Source organism: Pieris brassicae, chromosome 13 (assembly GCF_905147105.1).
Source record: "Pieris brassicae chromosome 13, ilPieBrab1.1, whole genome shotgun sequence".
Taxonomy (NCBI): domain Eukaryota; kingdom Metazoa; phylum Arthropoda; class Insecta; order Lepidoptera; family Pieridae; genus Pieris; species Pieris brassicae.
The window spans coordinates 1,306,436-1,326,565 of NC_059677.1; the positions used below are offsets into that span (position 1 = coordinate 1,306,436).

General features: G+C 35.7%; 1 protein-coding gene across 3 annotated transcripts in view; it reads left to right on the plus strand.

The window, feature by feature from the left end:
- LOC123717666 (kinesin-like protein Klp68D) overlaps nucleotides 1–20,130 on the plus strand; it is a 68,878-nt gene that overhangs the window by 27,214 nt on the left and 21,534 nt on the right. For all 3 annotated transcript variants that reach the window (XM_045673784.1, XM_045673785.1, XM_045673786.1), the window contains 2 exons: nucleotides 5,571–5,843; nucleotides 15,257–15,450. In XM_045673784.1, the coding sequence (XP_045529740.1) occupies nucleotides 5,571–5,843; nucleotides 15,257–15,450 (467 nt within the window). The remainder of the gene's footprint in view (nucleotides 1–5,570; nucleotides 5,844–15,256; nucleotides 15,451–20,130) is intronic.

The following is a 20,130-nucleotide window of genomic DNA, read 5'->3' on the forward strand; positions in this document are numbered from 1 at the left end:
GTTGGAAGCTAATATTACTTGTAGATATTTTGATCAGTGAAGCAGTTGCAATTTGCAAAAGACTAAATTCTTTACACAAGTTGGCAAGATACCAATCCGGTCTATCATTTTATTTTCGCACAAGGTCAGTGAAAATGAAATTAACGTCTAACGAGACAGTTCGACTGGGTGAAGACTCTTAACCTGGATCGTGTGTCACAGGGTTAATTGATATTTGAAGGAAACCTGTATTTGTGAAAAAGTCAGCACTCTTTGTAGTTGTCTTTGTCCAGAGTTTAGTATATCAACATTTTTCACATCTCTTGAGATTGAAATCCGGAAACAAAGTGCGTACGAACGTGTCCAAATACAATATATTTTTGTCGTACCGTGGAGTCATGGATCCAAAACCTGACAAAGCAGCCGGAATCAGCACAAAGAACTTATCAATGACAATCTTTTAGATCTGGGCTTCAAATAGGTATCTGTTTCGTGATCATTTGTTTTTGCTATTAGGCAAGTATCAGCCTTCTGTGCCTGACACACACAGGTTTAAGGCAGGCTGGCTTCCCTGGGGTCGTACGGTCTATCGACGATGTGATTCGTGATTGACATTCGTTCGTGATGAAGAAAAACGATGTCGACGGTGTGTACCATGCAGAGAAAACTGATCACCTATTTGCCTATCAGTAATGATGACGGAATAGATACAGAAGTCTGAGGACCAAATCTTAAAGGTTGTAGCGCCATTGGTGTAGGTTCTATAGTCACCTAAATGGGTTTTTAAAACGGCAAATGAGTGGACCTACTTACCGCCTTCCATATTTCCTGGACAGTATAGTAGGAGTTGATTTAAGCGGAGGTTAAACAGGCATTGGAGGGAACGAACCATATCTCACTCAACAGGTGGGATTTTGACCAAACGTCTCGACGTGTACAAGCGCGTGCTTTTGCGAACTAATTTTTTTTGGTCTTGTTCATATTTATACAAATCTAAAACTAGATTTCCGAGACTTGGAGAGAAGAAGGAAGATATTTTAGGAATTCAATGAATTTAATTGTCATTAAAATATTAAGTGTGGAAAATTAATACAAATTATATATTTTTTTTACATTGTTCGACGCGATTTCTATTGGTATTGTTGTGACTGAAGCATTATGATGAGTAAAATATGCAATAGAAGCTCGTGTTTCAACATTACCTAAATATCTTGTAAAAATAGCATCTATTGTCGTTCTACTCTCGCTCCATGGCTATTTGCTTCATGCTACGTTCACCCTTTCTCACTCTCTCTCAATCGCTCTCTCTTTTCTTCGAGAAAACGCTGCTCATCTTCGTGACGCTAATATTATTATTATTGCGTTTTGTCCGTCAAAAAATACCCTCAAGATGTTTCACTTCAAAAAGAAAAGAGAAGTTTATTGACGTGAGAGTGATAAGGACAAAACATATAGTTTATGATTATCGTATGTTGATTGGTTATATGTGTAATTTGATAAATGAGAAATGTTCGAAGAAAAGGAAACGCTAGTAAAAAAACAGATGGTCATAAAATCAAAAGCAGTTGCCACTCAAGGTTGCGCGTGCGCACAAAGCTTGCAATTACGTCAGTTTACACAATCGGTGATTTTCAGATGCGCCATTATTGTTAACATGGTTGTGCAACTACATTAAAATGTAATTTTTTTGGTATATTGAAATTAGTTTTTTTTTATTATTAATGTTTTTAACTATTGTTCAAACATTTTTGTATATTATATATTAAGTATCGCAATATAATTTTTTTATCAATTCAGAGGAGTTGTACGGACTAATACCTGCAGTTGAGTTTTATCAACATAAAAGCAGATAAAAAAATCCGTGGTCAACATTGAAAATGCTTAGAACTGGCCAGTTAGAAACATAGCTAATGAAAACTGTTTTTGAATTTCAATTTTAGAACTCTTTGGTAACCTAATGTAGTGTATTGCATTCATTTGTCATTTGTTTTTGTGAATTGGCGGCAAATCTAAAACTCTTGTTACACGTGAAAATGAACCTAACGCGCGAAAAATGATTTATTATGACTTTCGTTGTCTTTATTATGACTCAACAACAAAGCTATGATAGGCTGCGATTAGTATTTGACGTTCCTTAACTGAGCGTTTTTTAACGCAATTGTTGCCGCGCACCACCAATGTGGAACCTGCCACTGAAGTATTGCCAAACCAATTCGACTTAGGGGTTTTCAAGAGCGTACCAATTCCTTAAAGGCCGGCAACGTACCTGCGAGCCCTCTCGCAATGTGTGCGTCTATGGGTGGCAGTATTACTTGAGGTGATATCAGATGAGCCTCCTCCCTGTTTGGCCCAGGTCCAGGCCCAAAAAACAACAGCAGGTCTCTACAAAAGGGCACACAGATACCTTAAAAAAAGATTGAAATAGAAACGTGTTTAAATGTTTTTGAATTATAGGGCTATTATTATTATTTATAAAAAGAAAACAATAGTTTTTGGTACTTAATGTTACGCTGTATAAAGCATCCCGTTAGTCCCAGGAACGGTACAAAAGTATTTAATACTGAAAGTATATTTATGTTTTATTCAGTGTTCAATATAAATCTTATTTTGAATCATTTAAGCGATGTACTTGATTCGTTTCAAGTGTTTAATGTAATGTATGCATCAAATTCTACCAAGCGGCTTGACGTAATGAAAATGTAAGGTTCCTGTGTCATTGGGGTGCTTTTATTAATAGTGGATTTTAGTTTTACTCTATAATAACCAAACGCGTGCAACAATAGAATATAAGCGAAATAATAATAGAGCAATACTCTCGGGGCGTAACTCCCAAGATTTAGTTGATAGCTATGAAACTTATGGATTCAATGTAACAGTGGATGAGAGTGCATTTGCTCGAACGGCGAAGGAAAACATCGTGGGGAAACCGGCTTGCCATAGACCCAAAAAGTCGACGGCGCGCGTCAGGCACAGAAGGCTGATCACCTACTTGCCTATTATATTGACAAATGATCATGAAACAGATACAGACATCTGAGGCCCAGACCTAAAAAGGTTGTAGCGCCACAGATTTTTTTATTTTTAATGTTGAGATATCGACTTATGGCATATCATTGTTGCCGCTGGATGGATTATTCAAGCTCCCAATATAACTAAAATTATCGTTACACCCAAGCGATTTAATTTTTTCTGATTTTAACCTACATAATAGATCAGTAATAGTTTAATTTTGAGTTTCAATTACGAGATTGATGATGTGTAGATCTTTTTTATATTGTTTGGGTCTTCAAAATCTGATACCTGCTGATATTTTTGGGTATATTGTAGGCGGTTTTTACCTGTATTTTATGTAAAAAATTATATTTATTTATAAGTATCCTTGAAGTTATATATAGACATATTATAAAAACACTTATATAATGCCAAAACAGATTAGATACATAAACAATACAAACATATGTTAGCGGTGGTTGATCTAGTTCTTAGGGTAGGAAATTAAACACTTCAATGATGACTTAATTCACTATAATTTACTTCACTGATTTTACGTGAACTGTATAACCTCAAACTTGTACGAAGAAAAGGCCCGTGCGCTTTTTTTTTTTTTGAATGGAATCTCGCTGTTGGCCTTAAGGGCCTTTACAGCTCAGCTCGGGCTGTTTTGGCGAGCGTAGCTCGGCCAGAATGGCGTTTTATCCCGCGGCTAGCGCAAGGGCGTCTCCTGTGAGACTCGAACCTCGGCTTGGGCCGTCGCGGGGCGGTCATTCGCCTGAAGGGCAGGACGGAAGCTCACTGTAGTGAGCGAAGTGCAAAGTAAAGGTCCTCGCCTTCCCCGGTGAAGGCGGTTTTTTACCCTAATCTGAGATTGGCTATTTTTATTATTGGCCGCGCGGGCGGCATTTAATTTATTGTTTGCTACAGTAATTGGATCGTCCGGATCCGTTAGTATGTGTCGAGGCCTCCTGCGAGCCTTTTTTGTCGGGAAGGGGTAATAGTTGATGCTATTACGCACCAGCGGATTGGGATGGTGTTTAGCCTTGTCAAAGTGGCGTGTGGACGCCAACTTCATCCATTGGGCTATGGTAGGGAGCTCCAGGTCGTGGTGGAGATCGACGTTTCTCACATAGACGGGCGCACCGGTCGCGATTCTCATGAATCGCGACTGAAGCACCTGTAGCCGGTGTATATAGGAAGGGGCACAATGCGCAAAGACTACGCTAGCGTATGTCATGCACGGTCGGATGCAGGCCTTGTACAGGGTGACCTTGTGTCTGAGAGACATTTGACTCCTTTTATTTAGGAGGAAATGAAGGCGAGAGAGGACAAAATGGGCCTTCTTGCGAACGGCGGCTATGTGCTTTCGGAAAGACATGCCGCTATCGAGCGTGGCCCGTGCGCATGTGTCACAACCTCTTTTATAATCACAACTCCCTCCTCCGACTCGACCATCCCACTTCGGGAAAATGGTCGAGTCAATTCGTAACAACTCGGAAACAACCGAACGAGTCAAATGAGTAACTATTGCACATGCGCACTTGTAGCAAGATTCTTAAGAATATGTTTCATAAAAATGTTTAGAATTTAATTAAATTAATATTAGAAACTAACACATATACATGAAACAGAAAACATAAGTATATTTATACAGTTATTAATTAATGTTTACCACATACATTATACTATATCTATGCTATATTTAACAAACTCTTTTATCTTAAATGTATCACAATTTAGGTAAGTATAGATATTGGAAAAAAATTCAATATGTACAAGATGAAATTGAAATTCCAGAAATTTGTTGTTAAGCAGAATAAAAATACCAGCAAAACCAAGTAGGTACGAAATAGACTCTTAACAACGCCTTTAAAACTGTTTAGCCCATTACCAAATACATCCAGCTCCGGATAAGTACCTGAGATGTGCCTGAACTCCTACGTGGGTTTTTGCACACGGAATTTTAAAAAAATTATGCTTATTTTAGACAATGAGTAAGGTATTAAAAGATAAAAATTAAGAAAACTAATGTAACCTTAACAAACAACTTAGTATTTAAAAAAAAAAACTATTACTTCAGCTAAATACAGTCAAAGTCTTCCCGCGTCTTCTGTGTTTTTACGCAGATACATATGTACTGTTAAATTTGTCGACTAAGGCTGGACCAATTTGGATGTGTTTTTTGTTTGGAAGGGTCTTCCCAGGTCAATGGTGGTTGTGGTAACCTGGTGTAGGTGAGAATGATCCAAATGAGTGATTTCTCTTCTTTTATGTGTTGTGTAACTGTTGAATTGTAATTGCTGTATTGTCACTATAATTAAGTGTTCTGAATGAGGAATACGTATTTTCAAATCCGATAATAATTTGCACTGGGCGAGAAATTTAAGTCACTGTTTAACTATATTAAATCATATCATATAAGATATTATATTAAAAATCAGTTTTTTAGTAGTTGAGGGTTATTTATTGAAGAGAAACTTCTTCACGCGCGTTGGAAAAAAAAAACATGTTGTGCTCTTTAGCCCATATGCTTAAGAACTTTCTTTGTCCAATTGATCACAAAGTATTTTTGGATAAATAAATGATGTCATTTACAGGTCAGACCGCTCGTCGCGTCAGTTCTGGATGGTTTCAACGGTTGCGTCTTCGCATATGGCCAAACTGGTACCGGCAAGACCCACACGATGGAAGGAACTGGTGACGATGAAGGCATAATACCACGAACGTTTAGACATATGTGGGCTCATATAGAGAACACTGCCAGTCCGGATGTGACCCATCTAGTGTCGTGTTCATATATCGAGTTGTACCTGGAAGATGTAAGGGATCTTTTGGCTAAGGATTGTAAGAAGCTCACCATACGAGGACAGGTTAGTAGAAAATTTAAAAAAAAAACTCGTATTAGAGTACTACATAATCAGAATTACATATAGCCCATGTCACTATGTTTAACATTCTACCACCTACTCGACCTCCGACGGAGTAGAAGCCTCCTCCAAATTTTTCCACTTGTCTCTCACCCTCGCCACCATTTTGCAATGCTTTCCCCTATTTAGTTAGAATATGAGGTACGAATAGGTATGGTCCTTTGTCCCACCTAAATTTCACATTCAGCCCCCCAAATACAAATGACCAACTACAATTTACCAAAATTTTAGTAATATGTAATTATACGAACGAATGCGAATACGAACTGAACAATCATTATGAAAAATTCAAATTAACTGTATTTGTAAAAACTTAGTGAGGTTGTAGGTGTCTCTCCAGACACTGAAGCGATTTTTCGAAGCGAGAATTACCAGAACGTTCAAATAATCTAAGACAAATCAGGCTATACTAATAGAGATAGCTGTATACACAAAGCCTTGTGTGCAAGGTAGGACTTAATCGTCAACGGAAAGTGTTAAAGATACTGGAGAAGAATGTAAAACAAATCTTCGATATTCAGCCCATTCGTATGAACTAGTTGAAATTAAACTGTATTGTTGGTATATTGATTACATAGGCATTTGACTCGGTAACACATGAAGGCATCTGGGATTTGGTAGATTTTATTGATATCTCAAAGTACCTATGTTTACTATGTTATTTTTTGTACTTTATTGTTAATGGTGTTCAAGTATTTGCAATTCATATAGATATACAGGCTGGCCAAAAAGTCGTGGATCAACCGCAACTAGGTGTCATCAGCAGCAAAAAGTTGTTCTACAGGAGGTCTTTAAACTGGACCCCTGCAGAGTTATAATTTATTTTGCGTTTTTAAAAGAAAATTTCCTTTACTTACTAATTTTTATTCAATATCTATTTATATACAGATTTTTTTTCCCTAAATGCAAGTACACTTAGTTTTACGAAATAGGCTTTGAAAGTGGTTTTTTTAATTAGCAATTCAATTAATTAAACTTGTAAGTTAAAACGGATATAAACGCGTTTTTTACTGGTTCGATTTACTCAGCTAAAGGAAAATCGGTCTAGTAATGTTTTGTATGCAATTTCGATATAGTTGTCTCAATATCGAAACAGGAAGCGCTCTATAAAAAATAATCTTTATTATTTTCTGCTCTTCTACGAAAAGAAGAGGTTCTGTCCAGCAACGGAAGCGTTAACAATAAATTTGTGGTCATTTCCATCCTTTTATTTATTTTATGGACAAGTATATGATCAGCTTTCTGTCGTAAGCCCTGTCTTATTTTCTGCTCAGGTTCTGTCCAGCAACGGAAGCGTTAACAATAGATTTGTGGTCATTTCCATCCTTTTATTTATTTTATGGACAAGTATATGATCAGCTTTCTGTCGTAAGCCCTGTCTTATTTTCTGCTCAGGTTCTGTCCAGCAACGGAAGCGTTAACAATAGATTTGTGGTCATTTCCATCCTTTTATTTATTTTATGGACAAGTATATGATCAGCTTTCTGTCGTAAGCCCTGTCTTATTTTCTGCTCAGGTTCTGTCCAGCAACGGAAGCGTTAACAATAAATTTGTGGTCATTTCCATCCTTTTATTTATTTTATGGACAAGTATATGATCAGCTTTCTGTCGTAAGCCCTGTCTTATTTTCTGCTCAGGTTCTGTCCAGCAACGGAAGCGTTAACAATAGATTTGTGGTCATTTCCATCCTTTTATTTATTTTATGGACAAGTATATGATCAGCTTTCTGTCGGAAGCCCTGTCTTATTTTCTGCTCAGGTTCTGTCCAGCAACGGAAGCGTTAACAATAGATTTGTGGTCATTTCCATCCTTTTATTTATTTTATGGACAAGTATATGATCAGCTTTCTGTCGTAAGCCCTGTCTTATTTTCTGCTCAGGTTCTGTCCAGCAACGGAAGCGTTAACAATAAATTTGTGGTCATTTCCATCCTTTTATTTATTTTATGGACAAGTATATGATCAGCTTTCTGTCGTAAGCCCTGTCTTATTTTCTGCTCAGGTTCTGTCCAGCAACGGAAGCGTTAACAATAGATTTGTGGTCATTTCCATCCTTTTATTTATTTTATGGACAAGTATATGATCAGCTTTCTGTCGTAAGCCCTGTCTTATTTTCTGCTCAGGTTCTGTCCAGCAACGGAAGCGTTAACAATAGATTTGTGGTCATTTCCATCCTTTTATTTATTTTATGGACAAGTATATGATCAGCTTTCTGTCGTAAGCCCTGTCTTATTTTCTGCTCAGGTTCTGTCCAGCAACGGAAGCGTTAACAATAGATTTGTGGTCATTTCCATCCTTTTATTTATTTTATGGACAAGTATATGATCAGCTTTCTGTCGTAAGCCCTGTCTTATTTTCTGCTCAGGTTCTGTCCAGCAACGGAAGCGTTAACAATAAATTTGTGGTCATTTCCATCCTTTTATTTATTTTATGGACAAGTATATGATCAGCTTTCTGTCGTAAGCCCTGTCTTATTTTCTGCTCAGGTTCTGTCCAGCAACGGAAGCGTTAACAATAGATTTGTGGTCATTTCCATCCTTTTATTTATTTTATGGACAAGTATATGATCAGCTTTCTGTCGTAAGCCCTGTCTTATTTTCTGCTCAGGTTCTGTCCAGCAACGGAAGCGTTAACAATAGATTTGTGGTCATTTCCATCCTTTTATTTATTTTATGGACAAGTATATGATCAGCTTTCTGTCGTAAGCCCTGTCTTATTTTCTGCTCAGGTTCTGTCCAGCAACGGAAGCGTTAACAATAGATTTGTGGTCATTTCCATCCTTTTATTTATTTTATGGACAAGTATATGATCAGCTTTCTGTCGTAAGCCCTGTCTTATTTTCTGCTCAGGTTCTGTCCAGCAACGGAAGCGTTAACAATAGATTTGTGGTCATTTCCATCCTTTTATTTATTTTATGGACAAGTATATGATCAGCTTTCTGTCGTAAGCCCTGTCTTATTTTCTGCTCAGGTTCTGTCCAGCAACGGAAGCGTTAACAATAAATTTGTGGTCATTTCCATCCTTTTATTTATTTTATGGACAAGTATATGATCAGCTTTCTGTCGTAAGCCCTGTCCTCGTGTTCAATACGCACATAGGTAGAAAGGCCATTGGTTCGAGGGGACTAAATGATAGAGAGTCGTAATCCTAGTCTCTGCTCTAATATAGTATAATAATAATAATCAATAGCGCTACAACCTTTTTAGGCCTGGGCCTCAGATTTCTGTGTCTGTTTCATGATCAGCCTTCTGTGCCTGACGCACGCCGCCGACATTTTGGGTCTAAGGTCTAACTTAGCCGGTTTCCTCACGATGTTTTCCTTCACCGTTCGAGCTAATGTTATGCGCACATAGAAAATCCATTGGTGCACAGCCCGGGATCGAACCTACGACCTCAGGGATGAGAGTCGCACGCTGGAGCCACTAGGCCAACACTGCTCTATAAGCTGCTATAAAGTATAGGTGTATCAAAACGTCTTTCTATATTTTTTTTTATTAATAAAAACATTACGTTTCTAGTTTGTATAAATTTGAATAATAAGTCTAAGATATGACGGCTTCGCGATCCTTGATACCTTAGCATTTATTGTAAAAAAAGAGTTTGAGAGGTTATCTAACTCTCGACCTGTATCTTGTTGTAACCATTGGCTAACTATGAAACTGCCGTCAGTTAAAACAAATAGGAAATATTAGTACAATCGTGTACAAATATTGTATCATAATTCTGTATTTGGTCGTACTATAGACGCTTCGAAGGCTTTACTCAAGGTGAAATAAATCAAATAGCTGTGTTTTTCTGATGTAAACTTAACAAACTCCTTCGCTAAGTATTAATATTACTTATTTATATTGACTAGTATTACTAAAAGAAAAGAGATTCTAGATCCACGAAAGGATAGAGATAAAAAAGATAATTGTATTGTTTATTAATGGATTTGTTATAATATTATTATAAATGTTATTAACATAAATAAATACATTTACAAACACAGAGTTTCATTGATGGACGTCGAGGGAGAATACGAAATGTCACATCACCTCCGATTCGAATCGTCAACATCTAGTCACTTTCCGATTTGATCCCTTGGCATTGCGTAGACATGAGGGTCTCTCTGCATCTTCTACCGCATTTACCATGGAGAGTGTTCAGTAAAGTTGTTTGTTCTAATACCTGCAGCTGAGTTTCATTATCGAACGCACACATCCGTATCACCCAGACGTCCATCGTTCCACAACTGAGCGTACCAATTCTGAAAAGGCTGGCACTTGCGAGCCTTCTAATAGTGGAAGTGACGATGGGCGGCGGAAACACTGAACATCATGTGAGCTTTCTTCCCGTTTGCCTCATGTTCTATAATAATATATTGTATGATCGTTGGACATATAAGAATACTTGATAAAATTAGTGCAGAATGTGGACGATGAATCACCAATCCATGAATTACAATCGTATAAAACTCTAGAAGTATGGTGATTAGATACTTAATCTTGCATATCTTTAATACTTCAGGGTCAATCAGTTGATAAAAATATTATTGCTAATAGATACATAATTGTTTTTATATCACCACGAATCATATACAGTTAATGCCTATGCTATATGCTCGGAGAGTTTTGTGTAATAGTAACATTTAAATATTGTATTTGTTAGGATGTATGGTCATACATCAGACATAGTATGTTCGTATATTAGTGTTGTATATTTTCCTCATTAATGTTATCTCACCCAGTGTTGAAGGATTTTAAATTAACAATATTGTTTCTATATAATCGGAAATGTATTATTTAGAATGCATTTACTGGAATGTATTTGAAAGAGAGAAGAGAAGTGTAAGAAATATGACTAGCGAACTCGACAGTCGTTGTCCTGTCTTATATAAATAGTTGTGATGGTATTCCAACATGGGAACAGTTGGGCCAGTTGGGCATGTAAAAAAACATGAGTTTTCAAGATTAATGCCACAAACAATTAGCGACTGTAATTATTTTATATTTATTTTATCAATTCAATAACTCCGATCGAAACTTTACATTAGCTGATTACTTAATATGGTGGTTAAGTATTCTTAAATTGTCTAATTTTCCGCGAAATTTTATGTTTATTATTTGTCATTAATATGTTTTTTTTTTAATATTAATGAATGTGTTTTATATATTTTGTCCATTAATGTAATTACTTGTTTTCTGTTACTCTATGTTATCTGTTTTGGCTTTCTGTATTGTCTAAGTGTTTTGTTTTATAATATATATGTTAGCCGTAAGATTACTGATAATCAAACAATAAATTTTTTTTCCTAAAAATAAGAGTCACTTAGAAACTAATTGCGCTACAACCTTTTAGGTCTGGACCACTCGCTTCTATATATTTCGTGATAATTTGTTTTTTTTCTAATAGGTCATCAGTCTTCTGTGCCTGACAGGTGTTGTTTGGTCTGAGGCACGATGTTATCCTTCACCGTACGGGCGATTTTTAAATTACATACGGTCCATTTGTGGACTGGACTGGAACATCATTCAGGGAGTCGCAATGCTTTTAAGAGTATTAAAACATTTCTCCAGATAACATTTCAGAAAAATGTCTTTTTAAATTTGCTAAGGATTTTTATATATCACGGATACACATTACGTAAAACTCAAGGTTATATTTACTTTCATCTTCAAACAATTATATACGTGTTGCAATATTTTTGGTAATTAATTAAAATGTTATATAATCTTTTCGCTGACTCATATGTGGGGCGAAGATTGTTGTATATACAATTTTTGTTTAACGGATTCCGTTTCTAAGCTGTTAAAATTGTGTCAAAATGATGATTTCGGATACATCTTTGAACATTAAACTAAAAAAAATATACACCAATGCTAAATTAACCTTATAAATAAATACAGTTTGTATTTGAAAATTGTTGGTTAACGTTATGTATGTGTCTTTCGACATATTTACAGAAATATTTTAAAAAATTACCTCAGTAATGTATATAATACAAATAATACACATATAAACAGAGGAAAAAAACTTTAGGTCCGCACCCTTAATAAGTACCAGGATTACATAATTCATGAGGAGCCTTTTGAAATTGTCCATTTAGGGCTAGTAAAGTTCAATGATAATTCATACGCGAACAATTAAATTAAAACCTTAAAAATCTATATTGAGGATTTTTTTTTAATTCCTTTTGTATATGTACGAGTATACAGCAGAGCTGGCCTAGTGGCTTCAGCGTCTCATCGACCGACTGTCATCCCCGAGGTCGTAGGTTCAATCCCCTGCTGTGCACCAATGGACTTTCTTTCTATGTGCGCATTTAACATTAGCTCCAACGGTTGCCTTTGATCCAAAAAGTCGAGCGTCAGGCACAGAAGGCTGATCACCTACTTGCCTATTCGATTAACAAATGATCATAAAACATATACAGACATCTTAGGAAATGTAAAAAGGTTGTAGCGCCATTGATTTATTATTTTTAGTATATATATATGTATGTAACTATATATTTTAGATTAGATTTATCTTAGATTGGATTCTTTGAATTATTCATTATCTATTATCAGTTAACTGACGTTTCATTTCATTTATTTGTTAGTCTGTGGAAAAGGCGCTAGTTTTAGCAGGCCAAATTTTAATTCGAAGATTTTTTGCTAGAACATATATATATATATATGTTATCAGTAGAATTACGAAATAAATAATCTGCAAACGGCTATACAATTATTGAGTGTATTTAGAAAATATATATAATTCAATCAAAACATTGAATTCCTTTGAAATCTGTGTCAATTATATGTGTTCAGCGACGCGTGCGGCATTTTACGAATTTTTATATGTAATAAAAGTTATTGGTACATAACGTGGTAACTGGAAGAGGTTCATCAATTGTGGTTATTTTTTAGTTTCTTCAGCGATTTTTAGGTCTACAAATCTTCTTAACGAGTGCACGGTCAAATATTTACTTTACAGCTGGAATACTTATAATACTAGGAAGATCTAGCGCACCTTTCTTTCGTCTAGAATTATATTTTAAAGTATTTGTCATCTTCATGTTTTCACATAAGAAGTCATTTTTTTCCCTTCCTCTGAACATTCTACTGGCTCAACTCATACTCAAGGGCTGGATATTGGTTGCGACTTGTCTAACATAATAATTCAGAGGTGCTGCAACACTATATGGTTCCAGGCATTAGATTGCATCAGTTTTAATTTTTCTTTCATAGACAACTAGATGGTCTTCTGCCATGTGAGACATGCCAGTGTCACGATAATGTAGAGAAACAGGAATATAACAAAAGCCACGAAGAGTTGGTTTATGCTACACCCTCCCTCGCGAGGGGGATGTTTTATCCTGTTCGGGGCGTATGCCCCCTTCAGGTGGTGTTTTTGTTCGCGCCCTGCTGATACAGGGCGGTACGGGGGCGGGCATATAGCCCTTGGTGGGGGCTGCAGGCGCGCCTATGGAAAGGCCACGAAGACCAGGCTCGTGAAGACCTTATATTCGCCATATTTCTGTACGCGGCTGAAACGTGGACCTTCCGAGATGTGGAAAGGCAGAATTTAGACGCTCTGGAAATGTGGTGCTGGGGGGAGAATGTTTCTCTCGTCTCGGTGCTTCAAGAACTCGGTATTAAGCAATGTCTGTTCTCAACAGCACAACCTCGCATCCTTACATTCTTCGGACACGTATCTCAGCGAGATGATCAGTACATAGAACGCCTTGTCATCCAGGGAAAGGTGGAAGGCCCTAGACCGCGTGGAAGGTCACCTACGCGTTGGTCTGAGTTCAAGCCGTAGGAGATTCACTCAATGAGTATATCAGGACCGCTCAGTCAAGAGTATACTGGATAAGAAGTAGTGTCGCGATGTTTTCCTTAACGGTACCAGCGACTGGTAAATACGCACATAGAAAGTCCATTGGTCCACAGGATGGGAGTCACACGCTGAAGTCACCAGCCCCAAATGCTCTCTCATCTTACCGAAATGTAAAAAAAAACTGTTAATATTTTTATTTATTATACGAGTGTCGTCACACACACACATTGCACAGTCCCACACACACTTCGACAAGCAAGTGTTCGTCGCTTGGTGTATTAACCATATTGGTCATTTGTATATATATACAGATGTTGTTAAATAAAAAAAATACTTCTGTTATGTTATGCAATAGATAAACCGTGTTTTTAAACCGGTTCGTTTAGTTTATAAACGTCTTCAATTGTCAGGTTTTAATAACAAATACCAGGGATGTATAAACAAACGGAGATCAGTGCGTAATAGGAGCGATTTAGAGCTAAAAAACTAAATCAGTGGCGCTTCAACCTGTTTAGGTCTGAGCCTCAGATATGTTTTATGATCATTTTGTCAATCTAATAGGCAAGTAGGTGATCAGACTCCTGTACTTGACACACGCCATTTTTGGGTCTAAGGCAAGCCTGTTTCCTTACGATGTTTTGCTTCACTGTTTGAGCTAATGCCGAACTTACGACCTCAGGGATGAGAGTCGCACACTGAAGTCAGCACAGCTCAATTTGGAACTTAAACCATGTTTATATCGTGTTACTTGTCTCTTTTCATCATAGCGTTAATTCAATTTGACAGAAGGAGACGAACTTTTTTACAAGTATAAGTGTCCTATTATGTTTACGGAATTTAATGTGAAATAGGTTTTCTGAATATTTATAGCGAAAATGATTTCCGGTTCTAGTTTATTCATAAATTTCAAAAATCATTATCATAGCTAACACGATGTACACTTATGATCGTCAAAAACAGAAATGTATATGAAATGCTTCTAATTTTACGTTCACTGATCTTCGGAACTTCCGGTTTTTCGCACAGACTAGTAGGAAAAACAACGACACATACACAGCAATGTAGACTATAGACATTGGACTGAGGAAACCGTATCTATTGATGACGAACTTCATGTTAAAGTTGAATAAATGGATTTAATTTATTTTATAACTATAACGTGTTTAATAAACTATAATAAAAAATTATTAAATTACATTTTCCACCTTATCATAGGTGGTAAAAGGGTATGAAATAGTTTTAGAAGCGGGAATATTGATTATATTTAGCTGTTGTAACAAATAATTTTTTCCTAAAAAAAATTAAGCCGTTTGAATGTATCGATTGACTAATGTTTCGTATATATTGTTTAATAATGTAATTTGTATTGACTTTTTATATTGTGTAAGTGTTTTCCTTTATAATATGTACAGTCAAAACTGTTTACAATAACGTCGTTTAGAACAACATAGCGGTTATGTTAACCAAAATCAAAGGTATATAAGATACTTAAAAATAGATTTTTACCGTATATGGAATATATATAAATAAACAATCAATAATACTTTTTTTACAGGAACTTAACGGCTTCTACATACCGGAGATGACGTCAATAGTTTGCAAATCTGCTAATGAAATGGTGAGGCTGATGAGAGCTGGGAACAAGAACAGAGCATCAGGGAGGACCGATATGAATGAGCACTCTTCTAGAAGTCATGCTGTGTTCCTGGTAACTGTGGAGACAGCGCATCGCTCCACTGATAGAATACGGTAAGTTTGTTTGTTCTATATGACCTGGTACTTGTGTCTTGTTATGTTTTTGCTACTATAACCCTTAATTAGTTAAAACATTGTTGTTGTCTTCTCTTACGTGTGATAAGGACAAAACATTCAATAGTTATTTAAGATTTATAGTAATAATTTATTAATTAAGTCTCTTGTAACATTTATCTATCTTTACACATACTTATTTTTTTTTAACAGAAATATAGATGTAGAGTTTAGACAGCCTCCAACTGGCTCCATCTCTCCCTATCTTGAGCATTTTCCTCCCAGTCTTCCCCACCAACTTCTTTATGCTCGTCAGGTCATCGTGGAAGTGGGCGATCTCTCTTTCTTTTCCCCGGTTCCCCCTTGTTACCATCTTCCATTGTTCAAGATTATATATATATATATATATATATATATGTGGTACTTATGTTTGTGTCATATTTATGAAAACATAATTAGACACAAGTACTAGGATCACATAACATAAAAGATAAGGAACAACCACTCAATACAGTACTACACGTTTATATACTCAAACTCGCTTCAGTAGCGATCAACCCTCGACGGCCCCATCTGAGGTCCGAGTCTCGATGGACACCCTTGAGCTAATCGCGGGAAAGGCCCATTTCGGCCATGCTGACCAATACAGCGATTCCATTCAACAAAAACATGATTTTTTAAAATGAAACTTCTTTATCGGCGTTTTAAAAAAAAAACCGTCACATTGTTCGGTTACGCGTCACGTTATTCCGTTACGCGCCATCTCATTCGTGTCCCTACCACGGTTGATTCGAAGCCATTAATAACAAAAATATATAATGACGATAACAATGTTACCAATAATTGTATTATTTGTATTCATGTCTATGATAATAAAGTCTTTTGTTAAACTTTATCTTATTTAACTTTATTTAAACAATTTCTGTAAAGTTGCTAATAGTAGATCATTTTTCGAAGTTAACGTCATAAAGTTTCACATCTTACGTGTGTACACTAGTACACACACACATTTTTCTACTATTTTAAATCATTTTATGCGCAGAACAGTTACTTACATACATATATACGTTTCTTATCACAACGGTGTCATAATGACACGGGCGCTTTGTTTATAGGTGTTCATGCGTGAAACCTTGAGTTGGGGAAGGTTAGTGCGCATGTCGTTCAAGATAGCCGTGCTGGTCTACCAGTATACAGCAGTAAAATTTAAAAAATAAGCCTTGGTTTAAAGTTCTCGTTATCAGGCCATAAACACTTAAAAAATAAAAATGTGTGCGTGTACTAGTGTACACACGTAAGAAGTGAAACTTTATGACGTTAACTTCGAAAAATGATCTACTATATGCAACTTTACAGAAATTGGTTAAATGAAGTTAAAGTTTAACAAAAGGCTTTTATTGTCATAGACATGAATACAAATAATACAATTATTTCATTTTACCTTATTACTACTAAGATTGTTACTATCATTGTTATCGTTATTATATATTTTGTTATGAATGGCTTGTAATCAACCGTAGGACAAGAAAAGGATGGCGCGTAACGGAATAACGCGACGCGTAACCATTATTACAAAAGGACTCAAATGATGAAATTATTCATTAAAAATTTAATTGGTAGTAGGCTGTCTTATTAAACTGGTTTCTGAACAACGATACGAGGTGTGAATGTACGATTCCAGTTGTGTGCTGAACAGAGCGGTGCTGAGCACCGGGCACAGTGTTAGACAGCGTACGGTACAAATGTTTGTTTTGCTCGACTCACTCGAACAATAACAAATTGTGCTCGAATATTTTAACAAAGTTTACGCACAAGTGTCCGCTTGTGTGCGCGACACGCTCGTTGTTAGCGATCAGTTTTGCTTGCAACAAGGGAAAAAAGTTTAGTTGTGCGGGTACAACATTATTTGCGAGTTTCTCTCATGTGTTTATTAATAATGGGTTTAACATCTTATTTATAAATCTAAATGCTTATGTATTATCTTTAACCTACCTTAGTCTTTATATATAAAAATTAATACCTATTTCCCTTGGTCACGGCATCACGCGTGAATGGCTGGACCGATTATGCTAATTATGTTTTAGTTGTGTTTGTTACTGGCGGGAGAAGGTTCTTATGAAGGAAAAAATAAGAAAATTTCGCGGAAAATTTGGAAATTTAAGAATACTTTTGTTACAATTCAAACTTTTTTCATGTAACCTTATGCCGTTTGACATAACATTGACATAATGCGTGCTGAAAATATCGCCAAAGAGGATGTAAGAAAACTGAATATAGTTTAAAACAAATACATATGAAATAATTACGGTCGCTAATTGTTTGTGGCAGTAATCTTGAACATCCATGCTATATGTCGGAATACAATAAAACTATATATGTATATATACATATATAGTATACGCGCCATAAAAACAAACAAAGAATTTTGTATGTCATAAAGCAATTTTCAGTTAATTCGAAATCAATATTCATAGTTAAGACAGAACGACGTCTGTCAGGTCCGCTAGTTAAATACATACATATTGGTGTGTGCGTGCATGTATGTGTGACTTACTTGAACACATTAAAACATATAAAACGCTTCACAGTGATATTTTCAAATAGATTTTCATGAATCCTTCATAATTACGCCAAATCGTTTCGTAATGCAGGCAATTATAGTTATTATTTACTCGAAGAAAAGAAAATTGATGTTAATCGCTTGGCAATCACGATTTTCTACAATAATGACGTTGTATGAAGGTAGCACAAAAGTAGCTCGTTAGTTGTTTACAATCGGTTAAAAATGGAACCATTTCGATCTTTTCCATATAAAAAGGCTCATTCGCTTATACGCAACGATGTCATACAAACATAGACATCTATATATAAGTTGTCTTTTCTTATTTTTACATATAAAATAATTACGGTCGCTAATTGTTTGCGGCATTAATCTTGAACATCCATGCTATATGTCGGAATACAATAAAACTATATATACGCGCCATAAAAAACTGCGCCATTTTTTTTTTGAGTCGTTGAAAAATCATAGTATTGTCTATTGCTTAAAATAGCTTTTACACATTAAGAAAAACACTTTTTGAACGGATTAAAGCTATATATTATTATTAAAAACTTATAATTATTTGCATAATTCTAAATTTTAATTTTTTTCCGACGTTTCGCGTGCTTTTCAGCGTGCGTGGTCACGGTGACGTTGACGTTGAAAAATCAATCAATTTGGTGATTTTTTCCTCTGTGACCTTTTGCAATACATTAAGTAAGTATTGTAAGGGGATTAATGTACGAAATCTGGCACAATATACTCATATGTATGACAAAAAATTACCAAATTCCAAGACTATTGCAACTCTTGGTAGCCACAGATTTTTGTATATTTTGAAATCTTTTATAGATATCAGTAGGTCCATCACCACAAGTTGCTAATTAAGAATACCGAATAAATGTTAATAAAGAATCCTTTAAGAATTGAAATGCAGCGTTTCTTAAGGCAATTTTTGCCGCGCACCACCACTATGTGGAACCAGTTGCCCACTGAAGTATTTCCGAACCAATTCGACTTAGGGTCCTTCAAAAAAAGAGCGTACCAACTCTGAAGTATCTGGGAATGCGTTAAACACGCACATTCGTTTAACATCAGGTGAACCTCTAGCCCAGTGTTTTACAACGTGGGGCCAACGCCGGACACAGGGGCTATTTGATTGTTAAGGGGGCCAATCTAAATCGGCTGGATATAACACAACGTGGAGACTTGAGACTGAAGCTAACCAAATTGGAACTTTATATAAAATCTCTGAAATTATTTGGAATTTGAATTCCAGTTTTTCATTATATTTTGGAAATTTACTCCTAAAACCTGTCAATAAATATGTTAGTGAACAATTTAATTTTTTAATATATAGACCATGTATGTTATATACATAAGGATTACATTTTTTTCATGGCACAAAGATTGGGAAATTCTGCTCTAGCCCCTTTAAAAAAAATCTTCAACCAGGAACAAAATGCGTTTTATAATATTGATTTTAGTAAAGCCTTTGCATAAGTGAGCCATCTAAGAACATTGCCCCTTTGCGAGTTATTACTCATCCTAAACTAATACGGTCATACGTGAGATAATGCTTTTGTTTATTCTTAACAGACATCAACAAAAGGATTTGAGCATTTAATCTCCTGTGAGTTTTTTTTTTTTGTTGGAGATTTAAAGTCAAGATCAGGTATATTTAAATTGAGGAAAGTGTCCACTGGTTTTTGAGATAGATTCACGTATTTTTCACCTTTTTCATTGACAGACAATATGTCTTAATTACTAAAAATATCTCTAGAACAGGAGGTTATATATTGGTGTTTTTCTAAAACGAAATTAAACACAGCAGAACTTTTTGGGCTAGTATTTTCTTTTGTTGAATAAAAAAACCGGATTTTATTACCGGATTGAAGCTATATATTAGTATAAACTTATAATTATTTTACATAATTTTAAATTTTTATTTCCGACGTTTCGCGTGCTTTACAGCGTGCGTGGTCACCGTGACCACAACAAACAAAAAAACGTGAAAAAAAATATGTAAAATGATTATAAGTTACATAGCTTCAATTCGATAAAAGTGTTTTCTTTCAATGTATAAAAGCTATATTAACAAAAGACAATTCTATTTTCTTTTGTTAACATTCTGTATA